We start from the raw sequence: 26,032 nt of genomic DNA, 5'->3' as shown, positions 1-26,032 counted from the left end.
TAACAGACACTTCTATCCCTCAGATTACTAAAAGATAATGGATGACCTTTCTGTACTCTGTTAGCCTCAGGAAATGAATGCCAACAGCTGATTTATCCACGAACTAAAATAGATGTGACCAAAATCCAAATCTCAAATTGACTCTTTAATCTGCATTCGAGACCTGCAACCAAAACCTAATCACTTCCTTAGTCAAATGCAACCTTAGAACTATTTTACATAGCATCCCCTAAACGCATGTTTGAAGCTGCCGGGCACTTTTCCACCCTCCTTCTCCCTCCGGTAATTCACTAACAATAATACATACGTCTTCCAAAAGATAAAAAATATTCAGGCCCAACAATAATGCTACTAACCAGGATAATAAAAAACACGTATTCCCCATCCAAGCTTCCTTTAAACCTTTATCAATTCAATCCTAAACTCTTTGGAAGCTACCATTTTAATATCTTATCCATCTCAAAAATAAAAATGCATGAATTCTGAATACTGCTCTTTTCTCTCCTACATCATTAATATTGCTCGTCTGACAAGATATCTTCCATTCTTCTTTAAAAGCATTCCACTTTTTACCACAAAAAAGCCTGATCCCGGCCCACATAAAAGATAAAATTGCTGTCTCCCCACAAGCCATCATTTGCTAAGAAAGCTCCCAGAGAGGCCTGTTGTAAACTAGCTCCAAGAGCACCTTGCCCTCCACAAACCTTTCCAGTGTTGCCAGGCACGGCTTCCCCATGTTGCAGTTCTAAAACGTAAACGTGTAAAGTGGTATGCAAAGCTATTAAGATAGTTGTCAGTAGATACCCACACCTTTTGGGACTCCTTGACTTATCAATGACCTTTGATGTCATGGATCGTTTTTCGCTTCTAAATATCATCTCATCAAGGATGTAAAAGAAATCATATTGAAGTGAGTTACCTCGTACCTTTCTTTCAGGAAATAATTTTCTCTAATGTAGTCTATTATATCTTCACTTCTCTCCATCACCTGTGGTATTCCACACACCTCAATACTTGTCTCCATAATGTACACTCTGGAAGTAATAGTTAACCAATAGGGTATAACACTTCATCATGTTGACAGTCATCGATGCATCAAAGTGCCATTAGCTAGTGATATCCACAAGTTGAGGTAATGCCCGGATACCATCAAAACCAGGATGTCTGCAGTTTACAACAAAAAAAGCTTCACTACATGACTCTTGAAGTGCACTATGCCCCTATGGTTTTATGTTCACAACTATCTATTCTTTCAGGGCCATGTGAATAAGAAAGCCTACAAAGCCTGTTTCAAATTGTTTCCCACTCAGGACAACAATAAGTATCCAAGGTGGAGAAGGAGTCCAATTTCAAATTTCACAGCTCTGTATCTTGTATCATGACCCAAAATGATCCTGTTATAGCTATCTCTAGTTCTAACGTTATTTCTAGTTCTAAAGTTCGTACACCTGTGCAATCTGGCACTAGCATTACTGTCTTTTAGGGACCATTAGGCCTATTAGTGAGATAGGGAGCAGAACCCAAACCCCAGTTTAGTGCTGGAGCCCCCCTGGGACGCTATGCAACTTTATCAAACTGATCTTGGAGTTTTTGTTTATTCCTAAATATGTAAAAGATTTGATTGACTAGGTGATGGTGAACAGAGAAGTATGTATATAACTCTATCAGCCCTGTTGGGGGGAACAAATCTTCTGCGTGGTTGTGGGGAGCTGTGCTGCCCTGTGCTTTTTCCTCTTTTTGGCTTTTTTGTTTTCCATTAGTAACCTTGAAAATAATGCAAGCCAACTGAGGGAACTTCCATTTAACTGACCATGAGATCCAGAGCAAGGTTCAGAAGTGGGGAGGCACTCAAAATGTGCCACTCTTTTATACAGTTGTTAGAAATAGAAATAGGGTCTCTAGTTGATAGGTGTATGCACCCAGTCCACGTAAGGACTACCACTCTAGTCAGATAACCTGAGCTCACCCTCTGGTAGCTTGGCAGAGAGCAGTCAGGCCTATCCAAAGAGGCAATGTGTAAAGTATTTGTGCAACACAAACACACACATAGTAACACAATGAAAACACCACAAAAGACTCCACACAGGTTTTAGAAAAATAATTGTATAAATAAATCAAGACCAACCAACAAAAGTCCAAAAGTAGAGGTCGAGTTATGAATTTTAGAAGAATAAAAGAGTTCAGCTGCTTAGAAGCAAATAGCGCTTCTGTGGTTACTTGAGCTTGCGCTGGGCTGGGTCAAAGTCAATAGTTCAAGCCGACCGCAAAGGGTATGGGCCACTACAGGAGCCATGCAGGCCCTGGGAACAGAGTACCTTTATCCTGTTTGCAAACACAAGATGTGTTGATTTTCCTCACAGAGTGCTGGTGATGTGTCGGTTCTGAAGGCAAAGCGTGGTGGCGCGGTGCACTGGTTCCGAGCCAATGCTGCAGGTTTCTCCACGCAGTGAAGATATGCGTCGATCTTCCTTCAGAAGCGGCGAGTGATGTGGTGGTTCCGGTGTGGTGTTGATGCATCCGGTGTTGATGCGTAGGTTTTAAAGCAGATGCACTAAGTTTCTCAATGCATTGAAGGGATGTGCTGATCTTCCTTCCACTGTGGTGGCGATGTGGTGGTTCCGATATGGTGATGATGCAATGGTGAACTGCTCGTTCTGAGCGCAATGCACCGGTTCTGCTCCCACAACAGGGTTGATGCATCAGTTGCCACTTTCAGCGGGCAGGAGATTCACTGATTTCACTGGTACAAGTATCTGGGCCCACATTCAGTGAGCCAGCCACTGGAGCAGGGGTAGAGATTTTGATATCCCTGAGTCTCTGGAAACAGAAGGCAAGTCAATAAGCAGTTGGAGGTCACTTGGGGTGCAAGGGAGAGTCCAGCTCTCCCTCAGGAAGGTCAGAGAGCAGCAGGCAGCACAGCAGAAAAGCAGTCCTTCCAGGTGAGCAGTCCCACAGAGTGACAGTCCTTGATGCAGCACAGCAGTTCTTCTGACAGAGTCCATTTGTTGTAGGTCAAGAAGTGTCTGATTTGGTGGGGTCAGAGACCCTGTAATTATACCCCAATGTGCCTCTGAAGTGGGGGGTCTTTAAAGTACACACATATCTTTCTTCCTTAGCACTGGCTCCAGACTATCAATAGAGGGTAATCAGACCTTTGTGTAGGGACAGGTACTGCCTATTCATTCAGGTGTAAGTGTCAGACACACCTAACTGTTCTGTGTTTGTGGCTGTCTAGAGGAAATGCACAAAGTGTAGCTGTCACCCACCCCAGACGTGTGTGGGAGACAGGCTACAAGAACACTTCTAAAAGTGCCATTTCTAAAACAGTAATTTTAAATCTGACTTTATCAGTAAAGAGGATTTATCTTTACCATTCCAAAGATATGAAACATAACAACTATACTTTCTAATCAGGAATTACATCTTAAAACTGTATTAAGGTATTCCTAATTGTTGGACTTGGTCCTTTCTGCAGGGTCAGCTCCAGACCTTTTGCCTTTTCCCTCCCCTTTTTGCTGAATTCGTTTTTTGGGGCTTTCGATAAAGTGCAGGTGTGCTGTACTTTAAAACGTGGTGAGATTGGCTTATCCACAGTTGGCTTATTTAATTTACTTGTAAGTCCCTAGCAAAGTGCACTGTTTGTGTCCAGGGCCTGTAAATTAAATGCTACCAGTGAGTCTGCAGCACTGATTGTGCCACTTACTACAGTATCTCTTTTTAAACATGTCTCAGGCCTGCCACTGAAGAGCATGTGTGTGCAGTTTTAAACTGCTATTTCGACCTGACAAATACACCCACTTGCCAGGCTCAACCTTCCTTTTTATTGAAAATGTCACCCCTAAGGTAGGTCCGAGCTAGCCCCAATGGCAGGGTTCAGTGTATTTAAAACATTGGACATGTACGATTAAGATTAACATGTCCTGGTAGTGAAAAACTGTTAAATTCATTATTCACTACTTCAAGACATATCCCCCTGTAGGTTAACACTGGGGTTATCTTGGAGCAGCCTTGAAGTATAACTTCCAATTGGGAAAAAATAGAAATTTAGAGTTTGGTGCCTCTGGACTCACAATTTAAAATCACAAGTTATGGTGAAGTCGGATTTTAAATTGCAAGTCTCAAAATGTCACTTTTAGAAAGTTGGTATTTTCTTATTTAAACCAGTCTGTGCCGCTGCCTGTCTCTGAATATATGTCTGGGGTGGGTGACGTCTGGGCTTTGTGCACTCCCTCTAGACAGTCACACACAAAGGGTGAAGGGGTGGGACATTTGCATCCTGATGGCCCACCACCAGGCTGATGGGTCTTCCTGGGCTAGATGGGAGGGAGGGGCTGGCACTTACACCTGAACAGGGCTGTGCCTGAACCCACATAACAGACTGCATAACCCCCTGTAGAGTGTCTGGAGCCAGGGGAAGAATGGCAGGGACCTTGTGCACTTGAAAGGCCTCTCTTTGAAATCTCCCACACTTCAAAGGCTCAACTGGGTATAAGTACTGGACCCTAAACCCCACCAAATCAGAACTTGGCTGGAACCAAGGCATTCTGCGTGGAAGAAGAGCTGCTGGGCTGCAGGAGGGACTGCCACTTTGCTAACCTCTTTGCTGTGTTGGCCTGCTGCCTACTGATATGCTGTGCCGTAGGAGGGACTGCCACTTTGCTACCTGCTTTGCTGTGTTGGCCTGTTGCCTGCTGCTTCTTGCCTGGTAGTGAGAAGGACTGGAGTTGCCATCTACATCCTTGAACCAACTTTTCTCCAAGGGCTTGCTGGCTTGCCCCCTATTCTTGAAGTCTCAGGGCAGTCAAAGACTTCCTTCACCTTTACTTCAGCTGCTGGACTCTGCCAACTGTGAGTACTTCCTTGCCTGAGGTGCCAATCTAGTCCTGGGCCTCGGAAGTGGGTTCTGCAGCTGCTTTCTATAAAAGTGACATATCAAGATGGTTGCACTGTTCGTAACCAATGCAGTGTCCTCCGACGTGGGACCCAACTATGAGGCTCGACGACTATTCATCTACCCAACTGCATGGATTGGAACTGATGCATCAAATCTTCAATGCCGATGATTGCTGCATCCAAAGTACTTTTTCAGTGGGCCCTGTGTGGGTCTTGTAGCTGGCCTGCCCTCCATTGCGGTCAGGCTGAACCTTGGATTTACCCCAGTCTAACGCAACCTCACATAGGCCCTCATTATGACTTTGGCGGTCTTCCATAATAATACGGCCTGGCGGTGTCCTGCTGGCAGGGCACTGCCAGCAGTGGAAGCGCCCCTTTCCGTTCCCTGCCAGACAACCTTCTCCCCGGAACACGTAAGGTGATCGTCCGACAGAAGAGGGGTAGGGGTGTTGTGTGTGTGTGTGTATGAGTGTGTGGTGTCTGCATTTGTGCATGAATGTGTGAATGCGTAGCTGTATGCATGTCTGAATGTTGAAGTGAGTGCATGTCTGCATGTTACTATGTATGCGTGTTTGGATGGGTGTGAGTATGCATGCTTGAATGCATGTATGAATGTTGTGAATGCATTTATGGATGCATGCTTGAATTTGTGTATGAATGTTGTGAATGCGTGTATGGATACGTGTGAGTGGATGTGTGCATGTGTGTGTCGGTGAATGGGTGTATGCGTGGTGCGTGTGGGTGTCTGTGTGTATGTATGCAGTGAGGGGGGATGATGTATCTGAAGGGGGGTGGGGTGATGTGGCTGAAGTGGGGAGGGAGGTGGGGGTGTCTAGTGCTTGCTGGGGGTGGGTCATGAAGCCGACAACCGGTGACAGGGAAGAAATTCCCTGTCACCTGCAGCCTTTCCGCTATGGTTTTCGTAGCAGTGCTACTGCCACGGAAACCATGTGGCAAGGCCGGCTCCTAATACCGCCGGCGCTCTTCTGTGGACCGCCGGGTTGGAGATGATCATTTCCAGCTTGGCGGTCCCGACTGCCATGGTGGTATGAGTGGAGATGTTCAGTCTGCACCGCCAGCCTGTTGGTGATGGGACCGCTACATTTACCTTGGCAGTCTTTTGACTGCTAGGGTCAAAGTGTCCCTCATACTCTTTTGGCACAATTGACTTTAAAGCACTATATTGCAGTTTATTCTTAAAAAATTTATTAAGCAAAGAAATGGGTCTATAAGATTCACATTTCCTAGGATCTTTCTGCGGTTTGAATATTAGTGTTATAATAGCTTCATTCCAGGAGGTTGGAACCGGGGAGGACTCGTACAAAATTGCATTCATCAATTGAGTCAAACTGGCATGAGCTCTTGCCTCAAAAGTTTATATACTTCGGCTGGACCCGGAGCCTTTCCATTTTTCAAACCATCAATAACCTTATCTACTTCACTAAAGTGGAAACATTGATTGATAGTCTGGTTCTTATCTGGTTCTAGCCTGGGAAGAGTATCTCCCTTCAACCAATTTTCAGTTGCCTCTATTGAGGCCACAGAGTCGTCCCTGTATAGCTCCACGAAAAACGTAACAAATTCTCCTGCAATGTCTTGGTCCTCTGAAGAGATTCTGCCCGTTTCGCCTATCATTATGCCTTTAATCCTATATCTAACATTGTCTAGACTTCCAGGCTAATAACTTGCCACAGTCTTCACCATACTCGAAATGCGCCAGTTTACTGGCTTCCCAGTTGCTCTTCACAATTGATTCCAGGAAGACCTCAAGAGAATTTTTAGTTTCCTGAATTTGTTGCTGTAGAGGTATATGCGTTGTTGCACCATGGGAAGTTATCCTCTGTGCTTGTAAGATACGAAGTTTAGCCTCAAGAGTCTCTATTGTGGACTTAGTTCTTTTGGCCCTAAAGGCAGCATAACTAATCAGTTTTCCACGAATAAAAGCCGTATACGTTTCCCAAACCGTGGCAATCGATGCAGAACCTAAATTAATCTCAAAGAAATCCTTAGAGTCTCTTTTCAACTGTAAAACTATCTCTTCTTCCCCCAGGAGAGATCGATCCAAAGTCCATCTGAGACATGCACGAGAATCAGAAAGAGTTCTGAACAGCTGAATGATCCGAGAGATGACATGGCTGGTGAGAGATTTCCACTAAGTTATTTCAAAGTCTTACATCCACCAAAAAAAAGTCAATTCTAGCAGTGTGGCCATGTTTTTTTATTCCAGAAGGTAAACTCCTTGGACTGTCCCATTCTCCTTCGCCAGGGATTGATCAGTCCAACATTTTCCATTATATCATGCAAGCAAGATCTCATATTGGTTGTGCTAACAACCAGTCCTGGGGTAGACCTACCTAAGGTAGGGTTAAGCAAAACATAAAAATCTCCACCAGCTAGTATCAAATTCTGCTCTCTTCCCACCAGTTGCTCATATAGGTCCCAGAGTGGGCCCGGGTCATCCACGTTAGGACCGTAATAAGATACCAGAGTATATTTGGCCCCTTCTAGCTGAATATTTCCCAGAACCCATCTTCCCCCAGGATCAGCATGGACATCTGTCAAACAAGTTTGGGCTTTATTCTTTACAATGATCGCCACCCCTTTCACATTGCAAGATTGATTAGCACAAGCAAAATAAGTAACCCGCCTATGTGTCTTGAGGATACTCTTCCACTCCTCACATCTTAGATGGGTCTCCTGTAGGAGGATGTTTTGACTATCAGATAGCCTTAAAAACTCAAGAATTCTCCTACTTCCGCTACTTACTCTAACACCATTTACATTCCAGGAAAGAATTTTAAGTTTAGATATGGTGCTGGGCCCCCTCACCGTACTTTTATCCAGGTAGCTATCTCCTGTCTAACCTCAAACGTTGTGCAACCGTGTGAGAACTACATTTTTTCATTTATCCCCCCTCTGCTCCCCACCCTGTGTGACATTAACCAAATCATTATAGAACGTGACACACTACCCCTTCGCAAACCCTCCCTGGGGAACCCTCCTCAAAACCAAATTGGGTGGTTCATACCACCGTTAGGCACCAGCCCTCTGCCACCCGCTAGCTTTGCCCTTTTATGTGTTCAATCATAATCTTAGCTTCTTGGGGATCTTGAAAATTATGCATTTTATTCTTCCACATCACCCTCAGGATGGCGGGGAACCTCAGCTGCGGAGTGGTGAACAGCAACCTAAATTCCTGCATGAGCTTCCCAGCTCCCAACGTCGATCAAGCGTTGTCCTAGACATATCAGATCTTATTAGGAAAGCCCAACCCTCATGCCTGTAGCCCTGGACTCTAAGCGCTTTTGTAAGGATCAGTTCTTTCACCTGATATGAGGCAAAATTAACCAGTACCTTCCAAGGTTTTTCCTTATTAGGAATTCTCCTAAAGGGGTCTTGGTGAACTCTCTGGATTTCTGACTCCAGATTAAATTAATTAATAGTCGGGATATGTTCTTTAATCAGGGATATGATGAAGCCTTTAATATTGTCCCCTTCCACGCCTTCTGGAATATTCAACAATCTGAGATTATTCAGCCTACATTGATTTTCTAGGGATTCTAATTTCTCTTTCAGGTCTTTCTCACTTCGTTTCAGAGTTTGGACCTCTTGAGTATTCAGTTCTACTTCCACCTGTAATGTGCAAATAGAGGACTCCATAGCTCCCAATCTTTCCGTTAAAGTAGAAATGTTTGCGTCAAGGCCATCGCAAAGCCCCTGGATTTTAGCTTGGTTAGACTCAGAGACAGCAAACTTGTCTCTCATCTCTTGCAATAGTGCCTGGAGGAGAGAATCTGTGAAGGTTGCACTAATTGGGTCAGACTCCACCTCGTGCAGTAATGATGGAGTCCCCCCGACTGCACCTTGTCCTAATTCCTGTATGTCAGGACTGCGAGATAAAATGAGCGGAGTAGGTGTAGGTGTATCATCCGCCATATTGGCTGTATTCACTGCCGTATTTACCGGGGGGGGGCAGGCACAGTCTGTGAAACACAGAACTGGTCTAATACCTTGAAAAAAGACCTGTAAGAGGGGGTAATTTTGACTCTCCTAGTGGCAAGACAAGTCGTAGCTTTAGACAATGTGGCATAATTATTTTGAGGGAAAGCCCCTCCCTCGCATGCTGAGAGTGGTGGCAGCAAATTTTCTAGGGGTTTACCTTTAGTGTTCCTTACCCCTGAAACCAGTGGTGGTGGTGGTCATGATGTAGAGGCTGATATAGAACCCAGGTAGTCCAAACCGGGCTTAAACTAAGGCAACTTCTGCCCCTGCAAGCGTTTCCTGGCCCCCGGCCCGGAAGGACGCCTGGAGGTCATACAGGAAAGCTGGTGGTAAAAGTCCTGGGGCAAGGAAAAACATTGACAAACAAGTTTGTCAAAGTTGCAGGCACCCAGGACCCCTGAGGTTAACTCCCCTCTCAGATTCTGCTGCAACCAGGGCAGAGCCGGGGACCAGCCTGTGCTGCCCTGGAAGCACAGCCTGGCCGCCGCCCCTCTATGCCGGGGAAACAACCAGGCTGCCTGGAAGCAACTGAAGGAAGCGATGGAGCAGGAGACGCAGAGAAACAACCTGCCAAAGCATCTGCCCATTCAGGGGCACCCATCTGATGCGGGCGGCAGGTAAGCAATAAAGGGCTCCCAACAAAAAGTCAATCCCCCAGGGCAGGAGCCGGCAGGAAGCAAAGCGAAGGGCGGAGGCCGCAGACTACGTGTCTAGCGGCCCACCATGGTCCCCGTGGGTGTATAAAATCTTTGCACAGATACTCGCTAGGAGGTTGGAAAATGTGATCAGCGACTTAGTGCACAATAACCAGAAAGGTTTTATGAGAAATCGTCACATAAGGGACCTGATTCAGAATTTAGTCTCTGCAATTGACATTGCAACAACCATGAATATGCCTCTCACTATATCAACAATCGATGCTGCAAAGGCTTTTGATAGGGTAAGCTGGCTCTTTGTGCAGGCAGTAATGGAACATAAAAATTTGGGAGACAGTTTTCTCAAAGTAATTAAGGCTATTTATAAGGCACCTTCTGCTCGGGTCCTGGTTCATGGTATTTTATCCTCACATTTCAGAATTGAAAGGGGGACACAACAGGGCTGTCCCCTCTCTCCTCTTCTTTTCAACTTGTATATCAAACCCTTGGCCAGGAGAATTAGATTAGATCAGAGAATTATACCCTTCCACTACCACGACTGGGTCCTGATGGAAGCTCTTTATGCAGATGATCTCTTGATTTATACACAGAACCCCCAAAGTACTTTTCCGGCACTCTCTGAAATCATTGTTTAATTTCAGGGTACCTAGTTAATATGGATAAATCTGAAGTAATGACATGGAATGGCCCACAGGATAGCCCATTAGAGACAAATGATATTCGTTACTTAGGGGTAAAAGTGGTTAAGAACCTGGCAGAGATGGCCCAGGTGAATTTTGCGCACCTTTTTAGAGAAACAAAAAAGCTACTCTCTCAATGGTCACGCTTACAGCTCACTATATTAGGCAAAACAAATTTAATAAAAATGGTGGTACTGCCCAAATTTACTTTTATTTTTAATACCATCCCCTTACTCTTCAAATCTGATTGGTTAAGGAAGCTACAGTGGGAATTAGTTAGCTTTATCTAGTCCTATAACAATCCCAGGATAGCATGGACAAAATTAAGAAAGAAGAAGCTGGAAGGTGGAATTGCACTCCCAGATTTCCAGCTTTACTACTGGGCATTCCAGCTGAACAATATGAGAGTACTCCTCTTTAAGGAACCTCCACCTGTTCAATTCCAGGCATTGACAGGGAGTTTCCAGGACTAGGGCACCCAGTTTTTTAATAAATTTGGCCACCCCAAGTTCTACAAAAAATTTAGACTAAAAGTTCTCAACAACGCCTGCAGGGTTTGGTATGCAGTAAGATCAAGATTGGGCATCTCGTCTTACAGTGAGCTGGCCCCAATTTGGAATTCTCCGGGCACTCCTCTATGTCTTCAGGATGCACTTGCCACGCCTCTGGTAGAGGGAGGAGTTCTGTGTTGGGGACAGATAGTCAGGGGAGACTCAGTAAGCTCCTAGGAATCCCTGTCCGAAGTAACTAATGCTAAATTGTCTAGGTTTAAGTACATTGGATTAAAAGTTGGGCACAAGGAGAATCTGTGGCCGGGTACTCTACGGGTTGGGAAAGGGAAATAACCGGTTCACAGAGATTTAAAAAAGAAGTTTCAAAGTGGTACAAGCTGAAGATGTCTCTTCCCCAGTACCCACAGAGATGTGGGGTCCTGTTTTTCCAGCTCTAGATCTACTGCATCTCTGGCAGGCCTCTATGAATATACTCTGGTCAGTGGTAAAACCTGCTCCTTTTGCGGAGGAACCACCTGTTTACTGTGTATCGGGCTTACTGGACTCCCAGCAGGCTCACTAGAATAGGATTTCCAAGGAAGAACAACTGCCCGAAGTGTGCCAGCGTTTGCATTAGGCAGCCAATTGTGTGCCAGCGCAAAGGAAAGTACGGCGATGTGTCATATTGCTGTAAATACAACACATCTCCGCACTTTCATGATGGTGCAGCACAACAAGCTGGCTTGTGCTGCCACGCTGTGTTAATTTATTGTAAATACACGCCCTAATTTCAATCAACAATGTTAACCAACGAGAGGAGTAGGCTCACAGTAGTGAAAAACAACTTTAGGAGTTTTTCACTACCAGATCATGTACAACTTAAAAGAACATGCCCTACCTTTTACTTACCAGCATCCTGCCCTTTGGGCTACTTAGGGCCACCTTAAAGGTGCCTTATATGTAATAAAAGTGGAGTTTAAGGCTTGGCAAGGGCTTTTAAAGGCCACGTCGAAGTGGCAATCAAATAGGCTCTGCAATTGCAAGCCTGAGGCATGTTTAAAGGGCTACCTAGTGGGCGTCACAATCTGTGTTGCAGGCCCACTAGGAGCATTTAGTTTACAGGCCCTGGGCACATATAATGCACTTTACCAGGGATTTATAAGTAAATCAAACATGCCAATTGTGGATAAGCCAATGTCACCTCTTTTTAAGGAGCGAGCTCAAGAACTTTATCACTGGTTAGCAGTGTAAAGTGTACAGAGTCCTCAAGCCAACAAAAACGAGGTCAGCCAAAGAGGATGGAGGAAGGCAAAATGTTTGGGGTGACCCTTCAGAGATAACTCCCTTTGGGCCAGGTATATGAAACTGATTATGGTAGCTGTGAAAATGACCCCAGCTGGGTCAAATGCCTACTAGCCTTACCTGTAAAATGTCTGGGACATGCATGGAGGGTGTCTGTTAATGTCTTTGTATGGCTATGATTGAGGGTGAGGTCTCTGTGCATGTCTGGCTAAGTGCATTGTATACCCACTTGGATATACTATGTGTATGGCATTCAGAATGATGGCTGGCTTAATACAAAGGCTGCTTAGGTTTCTGTCGACCTGGGAGCTTGCATATTTGCATTCATTTCCTACTTACCACTGACACAGCTGTTCTTGTAAGTGGATGAGTTGGCCCACCAGGCCTCTGAGGGAGCTGCAGTCCTTCTGTCAGGGTAGATCCAATCCCTCTGGCACTTTTTGCCAGGATCTGGCCTCATATCTGAAACAGATAGCTGTCCTACCTGGCTCAGTTTGAATACGTTTTGGCAAATCTCTAATTGAACACTACTCATGCATGCCTCACCTTTATGGTGTTCATGCCACTCTCCATTGCAGAAGACTGTGAGATTCCTATATTGCAGATTACCCCATTAGTCAAGACGGACCTTAAGTGCTATGTTTCCCAATACCTATTTGGTTCCATAATCTCTTATCATCCAAGGGCATTGGTTCAATAACCTCTCATCATCCAAGGACAGAGCCACAAACTATTAAACTAGAGAAGAACTGTGTTCCATGGCTGAAATCTTGCCGACTGCTATTGCACTTTCAGACTTGGAGTAAGCCGTGCCTAAAATGTTGCTGTAATTGACCTATGATGTGTCTTACATAACTGAGGTACAAGACGCTGGGTCCCATATTTCAGGTAGAGAGCCTGCTAGCCATTTCCATTGAACTATGAGGATCTGTGGGAGTCATCAATGGACTTTGCTGCTTCCGGAACCCAAGGGCATCTCAGCCTCTCTTCAGGCATCATCATCTGCTGTTGCACGTCATCACTGGGGCTGAGGGGAAGAGTCATCATCTGTCAGACGCTTGAACCTATGTAATGCCTGACCCCATTAGTATGTCAGGAAACCCTGTGTACACATTTCAGTTGCCTCAAGAAGTAAAAGTACTGGACTTTACTTGAGGTAGCTGAAGGAGGTTGAAGCAAGTTTTTAGCTGTTGTCAGTATCTTTCTATTCCTAGTCGTTTCAAAATTATACACTTTGAACCCCTAGTCCTAACCCCACCATCTATATTGTCTCTAATTTGTATGTGCTGTTGTCGATGGCCAACAGCTGTGACCCCGAATCTGTGGTTACTCATGACACCACAATTTCTTGACTGTGACTAGTGATTCTCCTGTTATGGGCCTTGAACATTTGGCTATCAACTTCAGGGGGGAGTATGACATACTGACAGGCTTTTGTCCTTGCTCCTCAGACAGTTTGTTTGGTCCAGAGGGTTTTGGCAGGTGCCAACGACTGAAATATATACCTGCACTTTCAAGTGCAGCAACTCAATCATTTACCTTCAAAAGAAAGACTTTTTGAAGACTGAACATTGGATGCTACTATTTCCCCTAGATCGTTTCGCAATGACCTTTGGCCGTGATCTTCCAAGGCCTCGAACATGGGCTTTATTAACACCTCATTTGAGTAACATTATCAACAGGCCCCTATGTTAAATCTTTTTATAGCACTTAGAGGGTGAGTGCTAAAATGGCTTTTGGGGTCATATCCCTAGCCACGAAGGAACTAAGGACGTCTGTTTGTCTTTGTTAATTCTTGCTTTATTTTTTTTATTTTTTTCTTATGGTCTCAAAGAACCTTTCTTTCATAAAGTAAAGCACAGTCTGAAACAATTAGCTATTAAGTGGCATTTAAGGTTCAAACTACATTCTGTGGCCTCATTACGAGGTCATTTTTAATTCTAATAGGGCTTGTAAAATTAATTACCAGCCCCATCATATTTATGAGATCTATGGCACCACAATGGATCAGTTTGCTTCTAAAAACAGCTGAAATCTATGGGTGAAAATCTAATGAAAATGAGGAATATCCAGGGAAACTGAACCCGGAATTACTGATTATACTGGTGATTCTTAATTTCTCAGGACTTTCAGGGTTCAACTCGAAATCCCTATTATTTTTCTGACATCATACTTAACAGGACTCCGATATCATTAATGCTGGGATGCAGAATTAACACCGTCGCTTCTGGGTCATTGAAGTCTTGGACAGCACTGTCTCGCTACCCTAAGAGGATCAAGGACTGGGGTGCTTAGTTTTCTAGTTTGGGATCCAAATGTAGTGTGGCACCAGGACACCAGTAGTTGCCCATTCCGATTGCCACAGTTGGAGCCTTGCAACCTTTGATATCACTGAGACCCAGTCCTGACTGTCCCTAATAGGGATTTACTCAAATGTATTTCCAGTCTGGACCCAGGGTGAATGGCTTGATTCTCTCTCTGAACATTCTGAGCTAACAGCACACCTCATTAACTGCAAGAAAGATATCTGTTCTGAAAATAACAGAGATTTTAAGTTTTGTCACAGCCGAAATTGTAACTTCTAAATTTCTAAAGTGTCCATGTTGTTTTCAAGAGGATTTTTCAGTGATTCAGGCCTTATGACATTGTCTATCATCCACAGAATCTCAATTAGACAATAAAAAACGATGAACTGGAAGAGCATTGAGAGGTTTCAGTGTAACTGTTTTTCAGTTAATCTGGAATATAGAATTAGCATTTTCTGAGAGGCAAAAGATGTTATTACTTCAGTTTGAAATTTGATGTATTGTAACGTACAAATGCATATCAAGATTTGCCTTATGAATGAATGGTTAAAAAACAAGCTTAGCACTCGAAAATGTTATTGAACCTTATGATACCATCAGTGATGAGCGACATTCACTGCTTTGTTCCCTTATTAATTAGGAGCTCAGCTCAATTTTACTATTTCTTCAACGCCAGCAGAAAAGCTATTTTGCAATCTTTTGAACACACGGATGAATAAACTAGAGTTAACCATCTCCCTCCCCAACTTTGCTTCCAGACTTTCTGAAGGTATATGCTACTTTTTGTGGAGCCACATTTCCGCACAAATGCTGTCTGATAGATCAGGACATATCCTGCGTAGGGCTAGGGCGACTGATCCCATGAGTCCTGGGACCGACATGTTTTTTTACTTTTGGTTTACACGTGGAACTAACCCCTTTTACGAAGACTACAGTACTTTTTGGAATTCATAAAAGTTGGTTTATTATTCCTAAAAGCATTTACTCACATCTCTATTCACAGGGGCGGGAGTGGGTGTTCCAGGGTTAGAATGCCCTCTGAGTTTGTAAATAATTGCCAGCCATAAACATATGCACTAGTAGTTATTACAAACGTTTCTCTGACCTCTCCGTGAGTTGGAAAGAGGTCAGATATTTACTCTTGACAGGGTAGTGGTAAATCTATTTCTAGTGCGGAAGGGGGAAGTGAGTAAATTTGTGGAAGAGGCTTCTTTCTTTTCAGGAAATGTTCCCAGTTGAATAAATACAGGAAAATGCCAGGGTTAGCGGGTGTTTTGTATTTGCTTAGCAGATTGTCCCATGAGTAAGACTGCACCTTTATATTTGCTCATACGAAAACGGAGTTCACTTACATTTCCAGGGGTGTGCCTGGAAATCTGCATCTGTCTCGGGCTTGAGGGTATACCTCTGAAGCGATTGTGAATTCCTGAATTCATCAGGGTACTCCTATGCGAGAATTTGCTGCATATTTACTAATGGAGCATACATTCCTTTTCTCTGGATTTATCGAAAATGTGAGCGGGATCCCACTGCACTGCACTGCACTTTGTGAGAAAACATGGTTTTTTTTTAACCTTTAATACCATTCTAAAGACCGACTAATGTCTTCATGCTTGTATTTTTGTATCCTTGTTTTTCTCATGCACATCAGCCAATTTATATGCACTACTGCTTCATTCTATGTCCATAGACATGCCATTTATCTTCAAGGTATGTTTGTCATGCCTAATTCACTTGGGACGTCTTATATATTTCTCATTTTTTTTTTTTTAATAACACAATATTAATTTAAAAAGGTACAGTGGTAGATTTTCATACATCTTTATGAAAAAGGCCAAGTCGTGTATCATAAGGTCTTCACAGCATGTTTTCAGTTTAATACAAAGCATTTCTTTAAAGGCTACTGATTTTCCACCTGCTAGCTTGTGGTTATGACGTGCCTCGATAACATGTACATTTGATTTGAATGCTAAAAAGATCACACACAAAGCATCGTAAGTCCTTTTAGTAAAGACAAATAGAAATTTGAAAACGGTGCTCAGAAGAACGTGCTTCTTCTCCTCTGCATCCACTGGGGGCGTCCTGTTATTTGAGGAAGGCTTCTCTGCCTCACATTCGCTGATCCAGGTTTTTTAAAGTCAGTGGAACCATTGGCATGTGGCATTCTCACCTTCTCCCAGAAGTCTTCACTGTTACACAACTAAGAGAAGTGAAAAGCACATAGGACCATTTAGAAAGATGTGTATCTTTTAAAGCATCAATAACTGTGACAATAATTGAAAGTATAATTCAGCAAAACGACACAATCTCCTCTATGGTGCCATGCACTGTAGATCAGAGTTCCAAAAGGGTTAAAATAATAATGTATTTATGTATTAATAGTGACCACTCATGAAGGCCTGCAAAAACAAAAAAACTGAAATTTTGCGTGCAGGGTATTGTACATCTCCAGAGACTGAACAAGCAATAAAGAACAGTTTTCCTGAAAAATTGTGATATTATTATTACAGTATTACATTATTATAAATGATTAGGCACTACTGCTAATAGAACTAATACCTGGGCCCAGATTTACTAAGCCTTTGCGCCGCCCATGTGTACCTCAAGACGATGCAGGGCAATGCAAAGGCTTATTTGGGATTTACAAAGCCACACAAGGTTTAATTTTTGTCGCCTTTCAAGGCTTTGTAAAGAAAAGTATTGACACGCAGAAGCGTGTGCTGCCTCTCTACCTATTCAATATTTACTGTGAACCCTTAGTTGCCACAATCCGCTTCTAAGGCCTCTGCTTTTACAAGTATGCTGATTGCACTAAACCTTTGCTCGGATTAGGTTAATCGTACTCTACAGTGAATTTCCATCTTTTATGAGGTGGGTCTGGGAGTGAATAGGAAACCACTGATGAAGCTAAAAATTCAGTGGTCTGAGTCTAATACCACCAGTTTAATATGCCATCTTCTGCTTCTTCCAAATATGAAAAAGCCGCCAAATCATCTACTTCCTGATTGATGTTGCAAACAATTGGGAGAGTCCTTACTGATTTGCTTCCACCTTGATTACTTTAACTCCCTTGTTTGGAATTCTCCAAACTCATTCCTAACCTGTTATAGGTAATCCAGAACCATGGTGCTAGAATGATCCCAAGTACTCCGAAATTAACATCCTTTTTAGCCAACCTCATATGTTCTCTATCCATTACAGAGTTTCTTTCAAGGTAAGCTGTGTTGCCCAGAGATCCATCTTTGATAAATGTGTATTTAGAACTGGCTGTTATTCCCAGCACTCATATTCCTCTGGTCCTCTAATCGGCTTCTACTCAATGGGCTTCTCAGTTTTTGCCTCTGCTTTATGGAGCGCGGTTTTTTATTTTTCAGATTCCTTCCTCAGTTTCGTAAATCTATTAAGAACTCAGTTTCAGCCCTCTTCAACTTCTATAGGTTAGTAATGTCTAGGGTTTTTCTCTCTCTACCAAGCGCAAAGAACTCTTTGAGGTAGTGTTTACAAAATACTATCTACTGTAACAGTTCACTGGCTCTATGCAGGCAACTATGCATTTGGTACCCAAAATTCACTGAGAATGATGAGAAGAGTTGTTCCTTTCTGTACACCGTCTGTGGTACCTGATTTCATGAGATCAATATCTTTAATCAACTGAAGCGGACAGTTAGTGAGTAGCATTAGTCAATAGCCTCAATATAAGGAATTAGGTTGGCAAAATAATCAAGTTAGAGTACAAGGTAAAGGCGGAGGTATGGTAGGTTACAAACTCAGGCCTGGGTAAAAGATGTTCTATATTTTTTTTATCGACTACTTTGAATAGACAAAGAATAAAGCATATTACTGAATGAATAAATCATCATTCTACAAGTTGAGTTCAAATTGTCTGAGTACTGTCTTCATTCCAGATCATGTCTTGCCTTCTCTGTTCCTGCTTTCTCTGACTGCCCCATGTTCAAACCTCTCGCTACCTTTCTCCAGATGCCACTGGTTTCAAACAGCATGCACTCCCTATTTGAAAGCTATGGGTAAAGTGTAAATACTGGTGGAAAAGGGCAACATTTTGCCAAGTTGGACTTTCAAAATAATGATGAAGTTGGGGCATGTCGGTCACTCCACAGTAGAGCTCCTCCAGATCGCACCAGCTATCTGTCTGTAACCGTCTGCTTCCAGGGGTATTTCAGCCCAGGTCGAGTGCCTCCTGGCGGTGTTTCTGTGGTGCCTGTCCCGACCCTGGGTAGGTGCTCCTGTGACCCTCTGGTCACCGCAGATCAGGTGTGAGGGACACAGCTGACTCTGATACTGAGGGCCTTTGAATCCACGCTTAGGAGGGACCACAGCCATGCCTGGTGGCAGGTCAGAGAGGTAGCTGTGCAGCACTCCAGGGCCTTAAAGGTTTATTTAGATTTGGGGACACCTTATATTTTCCCTGGGTTGCTGCACTAGGGCTGGGATCACCCAGCGAGCCTCCGAGCAGCCGAACATGCCCTAGACTCAAGGCCTGCCCCGTGGGCCACAGAGGCGCTGCTGCTTACCTGGGGGCTTTTGTCCAGTCCTAGGTGTCCCCTCGACTGCAGCCTTTGATGGGTGACTGTCCCCAGAGCAAGGTTGCTCTGTGACTGGTAAGTGAGACTTGTGATCGGGCTGCACCCCTGAGTAAGAAGAATTGCACAGCTGGAGCCGCAAATAAGAATAAGACCTGGCCCAGAGAGCTGCCTCTCATCGAGTATGCATTTCCACATCTGCAGTTGTCCCAGGGATCATCTTATGGCCCCTTGTTCCTCTGCCCTAAGCCTGATGTGAGACTTTGAGGCCCCCAAGGGTACACTGCGACGGCTGAAGTGGCAGCCTTGTTGATGATTGGTAGACGGCCTGCATGGGGATGAACCTGCAAACATGGAATCCCCTTGGTCCCTCACACCTTTCATCAGCTGGGTATTTGGGGGAATATCTGACAGAGGCTCACAGGGAAGCCCAAGCACCTACGCTTTATTGCTGGACATCTGTGATTGAGACTAGGCCTGTTCTCTCCTGATGCCTGGAACTCTCACCCTCCCTCATGCTGGGGCAAACTGCGAGGGGCACGACTGGAGCTTGGGGGACCCTTTGCTGGGGATGCAACATCCATCGGGCTGTGTGAGGACAGCCGTCATTCGGCGGTGTGATTTGGGTGCGTGGTACATGGTCTTTGAGGGTGGCCACCGGAGGCAAGTATTTATAGGCTCCTCCCTTCAGACTTGCAAATGAGGGAATACTGATGACATTTCTGCATAGAAGGATGTGTGGAAGCAGTGCCTGGGCCTGATGTGGAGCTACCGCTGAGGACAGAGACACTTTGTGTAGCCCTGCAGCCATTGCTTCGCTGGGTATGACATTTGACTGTGCATGACCTGTGACTGGCTGGAGGGGGTCTCCTTGAGTGTCCTACTAAATGTGTCCACTACATTGGTGGTGCCCCCCTTCCTGAGCCACCCCCCCAGTCGTCTGTCTGAAACTGCCCTCTTTGGTGGGCCTCCCCTCCCCTGGCTCGACATGGCACAAGACAAACCTTCTGGCTCTGCATCACAACAAAAAATTGACAAATTCACTAAACAGTTGGCCCTGGCAGACAATGCCGGTGCCACAAGGGGCATCATCCCCCGAATGGAGGTGGAGAGTAAGGTCTCCGAGACTGCAGACATGGTCAAATCACACAAATCATGGTGGGACAATTGGAAGCTCGAGTGGAAGATGCTGAAGGCAGATCAAGGTGCAACAATCTGCACATTGTGGATCCTCAAAGGGGCAGAGGGCACTGAGCCCACCTCCTTAATCTTTGCTTGGTTAAAGAGCTTGATACCCGCAACAGAGGTCTCAACTTGATTTGTATCTAGCAGGTGCACCAAGCACTGACCACGAAGACCCCGGTGGATGGCCCACCTTGCCCTTTCATTGCCTTTCATTGCCCAGATGCTTAACTATGCAGGTAGAGATGCCATCCCCCGTGCACCGCGTGAAGCAGGCTCATTGAAATTTCAATCCTCCCCATGATGATCTTCCTGGACTACACCCTTAAAGTCCAACAAAAACATTGTTCCGTCCAAGAGGCAAAGCAAAAACTTAGAGCCATGGACACCAAATACATACTAATCTTTCATGCAAACCTAAAGGGCATCTTTGAGGACAAGACTTTTTTCTTTGATTCACCTGAAACAGCATGGGGTTGGATTGAGGAGCACCCCACTGTGCACACAAGATTGTCCTCTTCTCAAGGAGGTGGAAGGGTAGAGCGAGGGGCTGGGGGAACCTCTAGGTGAGTGGCATACTGCTTTGTAGAGAAAGCCACGCCACCAGCATCATAAGCTCCTTTGGGCCACAGAGCTCCCCCAGGTGTGATATCATTTTGACTGCGATGGGGAAGATGCCCCCCTGAGACTATGTCTACTGAGCTTCCACCGACCCTACCAGACCCTGTTTAATGACTCCGATTTCCAGCAGGACAGGTGCCTCAGCCTCTGTAGAGAGGGCGTGATGTGCTTCTGCACCTTTCACCACACTAAGCCTCCCTTTTTCTTTAGCAGGTTTATGTTAGTTTCTTTGCACAGTAAGGGAGATTCACATCTTAAGATAGCCCAGTTGGCTACTGCACCTAGTTGCATCACAACAGCTACTTCCAGTTCATAGAGTATGGGGAGGGAGTTGAAAGTGGGAGTTTTTGGGAAGGGTTTGTTTTGATTTATCCGACTGACGGTAAATCAAATACGTGCTCAGCGACAGTTACACAAAGCATCCATACTCTGTCACAAAGCAACACTCTGTCTTATGCATGACACATCTGAATGTTTACCTAACTGAGACTCGGTGACATGTTTTCCAGGACAGACTGACAGTCCTTTCATGGAATGTCAATGGCATGCTTGACAAAATCAAACGTGGGGCAGTACTTAGGGTGGCCCATAGCTCTAACAAGGACGTCCTTATGTTACAAGAAACACATCCCATGGGCAATCATTGCCCTTTCCTGGCCCGTTTGGGGGTACTCGCAGGTATATTACTTGGGTGTCCACAGTGGCTCAAGGGATAGAACCATTCTGATCCGATGGCAGGCCTCATTGGTGGTGTCCAGGGTGTGTCATGACACCCTCTTCTGAAATGTGGCAGTCACAGACACCCTATGGGGCTCCCCACTTTCCTTGATTTGCATCTACATCCATCCAACCCTTATCTCAGAGTTTTTAAGGAAGCTAGGTGACCTCCTTCGGGAAGTCCCTGACACAGTGTGGATTCTGGGCGATGATCTCAATGGGGTGAGTGGTTGTAGTCTGGATCGCTCCCTCAATTCCGTGACTGCCGGCTGCAGGTCAACGCCACTCTCCACTTTTCTACACAGTATGTCCCTGGTTGACATGTGGCTTGCACACTACCCGACGACTTGAGGATATACTTTTTATTCCTCCTGCCTAGACCATTTTTTAATAACCCAACATGATGGCCACTGTGTACATTATGGACGCGTCCTGGCTAGGTCTTTCAGATCACTCGCTGGTGGCGCTGGACCTGGCTTGGGGTCAGGCAGGCTGTAGAGTTGGGTGAACCGATCGTGCCTCTGGGGCAAGGAGTTTCAGGAGACCTGCAGTTTCTGCATGACAACCAGGAGCCAGTGTCATCCCCGGGACTTCTCTGGGAGGCCTTCAGGGCCACCTTTAGAGGTGACATTATTCGTTTTTGCAAGGGACTGAAGGCGCGCAAGGTGCGAGTGTTGGACCTCGAGTGACAATATGTCGCTACGATGGAAGAGGACCTCCTATGCAGCTCACTTCATTCATAAACTCCGCTTAGGCAGGAGCTCACACTGGAGGCTTGCGAGGCATGACATGCCACCTGCAGCCATATTTACCAAACGGGCGAGTAGGCCAGCAAAACACTGCACTGGCTCTGCACTCCACGGGTCACTAGTGCTCCTGTTGCGTTCCAGGAGACTGGCTCTGGGTTGCAAATGACAGGTGATGAGGCCATAGCAACCAAGTTTGTGGCCTACTATGATGACCTTTACAGCTCTGACCCCGCAGGCCTTCAGGTGGACCTTCACCAATTCTTGGTGGACATGCCAGTTCCATGCCTCTGTCCGATGGATTGTGATTCCTTAGAGGCAGAGGTCACCTGCGAGGAGCTTGAAGCAGCACTTGTGCAACTTTATGTGGACAAAATGATGCTGGGACCCAAAGGGTATCAAGTGAAATTCTGGCACCTGCTCTGGCCCCAGACGGGCCCAATATTGTTAAAAACATTTAATGAGGCCTTAAAAGGTGAACTACCTGTTGATCCCAGATCAGCAGAAATAGTGGTAATCCTGAAGCCGCGCCTCAATTGCACATGTTGCAAGTGCTTTGACTGATCTCCTTCCTAAATTCAGAGGTCAAAATATGGGCTAAGATGCTAGCTACCAGCTTACAGGAGTGATTGTCCACCTTGTTGACCCGGACAGTTTGGATTTATGCCCGGGTAGACCACGCAGCACAACATATGCTGAGTTAATAACGCCATAGAGCTGAGGGCGTTTGACCGATCATCAGGCTGTGCTCATTGTACATTTTAGAAAGGCGTTTGACTCGGTAGATTGGGAATATCTGTTTGTCCTCCTGGTTTGCTCCAGCTTCGAACCTAAATTCATTAGCTCTGTGCGCCATCTTCATACTACTCTTACGGCATTGGTATGAGTCAGAGGAGGTGTGTCAAATTGGTTCTCAATTGAAAGGAGCATTCGCCAGGGATGTCCCCTTTACCCCTTGCTATTTGCCTTAGTCATTGAGCCTGTTACAGACAGCCTGGGTGCTCATAGATACCCTGTTCCTTGGTTTCCAATGGTCTCTGGAAGTGAGAGATAGGATCTCCCTTTATGTCAACGAGACCCTGATGTTCTTAGATAATCCTCAAGAGACGGGTGCTCGAGCTCTGCTGATCTTCCAGATCTTCCGGTCCTACTCCGGACTCCTTGTGAATAGGACCAAGTCTTCCATGTTCCCATTGCCCTGTGCCCTTCAACTATGTCATGGGCACATGAGTTATCGGTGCTCCTGCTGGGTTTTAAATATCTGGGAGACTTCATTACTGACAACAGGCCTCAGGCATACAAATCTAACCTCCAACTCACCACAGACGTAAAGTTTTGGTCCACTCAGTCATCCTTAAGATGGTCTCTCTGCCACACCTTCTCTGTCAGCTCCAAAACTACCTGTTCCTGGTGCACCAGACCTTCTTTGCTAACGTTAATGCCCTAATTCGCAACTTGCTATGGGAGAGACCCCTGGATTTCCCTTGACAATTGTTGCTGTCCTGTCTTTGATGGTGGGATAGCTACCCCGATGAACTCCTCTATTACAGGGCTGCACACCATCTTATACTGAATGATTGGTGGTTCGAGAGGTTTGACGACCAGCTTATGAGACTGAGGGGTGGATCATGGGTTGCAGTAACCTCCCACACTTACTCTATGAAGGGGGACATCCAGACCTCCCTAGGGAAATTGTGGTGAAGAAATGGCTACACAGTTGTGGGTTGAGGCTTATCCCACCAATGGCATGAATATACATCCAAAAATGGGGAGCTCTGATTTCTCCTTAGCGGAACCTTCCACATTCTCCGACTATAGAATCTAAGGAGAGGAATGTATAATCTACAGCCCAGAACCACAGAACGTGAGGCACTAAGGGCCTGATTCCGACAAGGACCGCCGGGGTCGGCGGGAGCACCGCCAACAGGCTGGCGGTGCTCCACAGGGTATTCTGACCGTGGCGGTTCAGCCGCGGCCAGAAAGGGAAAACCGGCGGTCTCCCGCCGGTTTTCCGCTGCCCTGTAGAATCCTCCATGCCATGGGGGCTTCGGCCGCCAGGAACAGGATGGCGGTATGGCGGTATGGGGTGTCGTGGGGCCCCTGGGGGCCCCTGCAGTGCCCATGCCAATGGCATGGGCACTGCAGGGGCCCCCGTAAGAGGGCCCCACCCTGAATTTCAGTGTCTGCTTAGCAGAGACTGAAATTCGCGACGGGTGCCACTGCACCCGTCGCACATCCTCCACTCCGCCGGCTCCATTCGGAGCCGGCATCCTCATGGAGGGGTGTTTCTCACTGGGCTGGCGGGCGGCCTGTTGGCGGTCGCCCGCCAGCCCAGTGGGAAACCCAGAATACCCGCGGCGGTCTTTTGACCCCCTAAATCTTTGGGAACAGATGGCGAGTGAGAAAAAGAGAAAGAAATTTGAATTATAAATTTGCAATAAGGCTTATTCATGGAGGAAGGAGCAAGATGAACAAAGGCAGATAAAGTGGAAGGAAGAGGTCATTGAAACTGTGGGAGCCTATCCTCTGTTAGAAAAGATGTAATAGGAAAAGGGGGGAAAAAGAGAAACCTGAAACAGAGTTAGATAAAGAAGGTGAAGAGGAAGATGTCCTCATAGAGGAGCTTCTTAGTATTAGACCACCCGCGTATAATGCCACAAACATGGGTACGCCAAGTGCTGCAGCACCAGTACTGCCCGAGAATGCAAAGACCTCAAGATCCTCAGTAGAGTCCCGAGCACGCCTAGGCTATACAGAGACACCAGTTTTGTCTTCTACTCCTGTATCAGTCACCATAAGTTCCATACCCCTGCTGAGTATTATTCTTTCTTCCGTAGTTAAGACCACCGCTAGCTCAGCTCAGAGACAGTCTGCCCCAAGTTTACAAAAAGATTCAGCACTGAGCTCAGGAAGCATGGCTATACTTCCCTATCAAGGGAGAAGTGTGATCAACAGGGACCTTATGGGTCAGACAACCAACACAGATCTGTTAATTATCTCTCCTGGTGGAGGTCAAACCACCCCAAGTATAAACTTATGCCGGTTAAAGATGGAATTTAAGAATGCAATCATTTGAGGTGCATTCCTGTCATCGTGTGCTTGTTTTCACAATAGGTTGAGACTTAGCCCACCCAGAGATGTGACAGTCTAACAGTTGCCAAACTATTATTGCAGAAATTAATACCATGATTTGGGATGCCAGTTCATCTCGAAGCAAATCAGGGGACACACTTCAAGAGCGAAGGAATGCAGTTGATATGTACAGCTCCAGGAATTGACCAGAGGTTTGATTGTAGCTACAGACCAGAAGCATCAGGAACTGTAGAAAGACTAAATGGGACTATCAAAGCTAAATTGGCTAAAGCTTGTGCTTCTACATTTTTAAAATAGCCGGATGCATTTCCTTTAGGGCTCATGAGTATCCGAAGTACCCCATGTAAAAGAACTGGAACATCACCACTCAAAGTGTTGATGTGGATAGCCATGCACATAGCCTCTGTCCTGGCAGCTGTCCTTGTAAATATCACAGATGGCATGGTCCTTGAGTACTGCAAAGGATTGCATGATGTGTTGTATCTTATCTCTCATCAGGTCGACATTGCCACTCCAGCAGTCCAGGAATCCGTAGGGCTTGATTTGAACCCTGGTGACTGGATCCACATCAAGAAACATGTCCGCAAGTCCTGCCTGGAAGAGTGCTGGCCTTGACCCGACTAGATGATCCTGGTTATGAGCACAGCTGTCAAGTGTACCGGTCAGCCAAATTGGATACACCCCCCACTCTAAGAGAGCAAGATGCGACTGTGAAGAAGCAGAGCCAATGACTGCCAATTCCTCCAGTCACCCCAAGTTTGGAGTGTCTGAAGCTTTGGAGGAGGACGAGGTGGATCATACT

The 26,032-nt window shown here is 45.6% G+C and overlaps 1 protein-coding gene across 1 annotated transcript in view; it reads right to left on the bottom strand.

Moving 5' to 3' along the window:
* Positions 1–16,087: 16,087 nt before the first annotated feature.
* The window catches only part of LOC138249129 (F-box only protein 36-like), a 342,371-nt gene continuing 332,426 nt past the window's right edge, over positions 16,088–26,032 (bottom strand). Inside the window, exon 4 of the mRNA XM_069203148.1 lies at positions 16,088–16,530. Within this exon, the coding sequence (XP_069059249.1) occupies positions 16,369–16,530 (162 nt within the window). The 3' untranslated portion in view covers positions 16,088–16,368. The remainder of the gene's footprint in view (positions 16,531–26,032) is intronic.

This window comes from Pleurodeles waltl, chromosome 8 (assembly GCF_031143425.1).
Source record: "Pleurodeles waltl isolate 20211129_DDA chromosome 8, aPleWal1.hap1.20221129, whole genome shotgun sequence".
NCBI lineage: Eukaryota > Metazoa > Chordata > Amphibia > Caudata > Salamandridae > Pleurodeles > Pleurodeles waltl.
The sequence above is the reverse complement of the archived record's forward strand: the minus strand, read 5'-3'. Positions and strand labels throughout refer to the sequence as shown.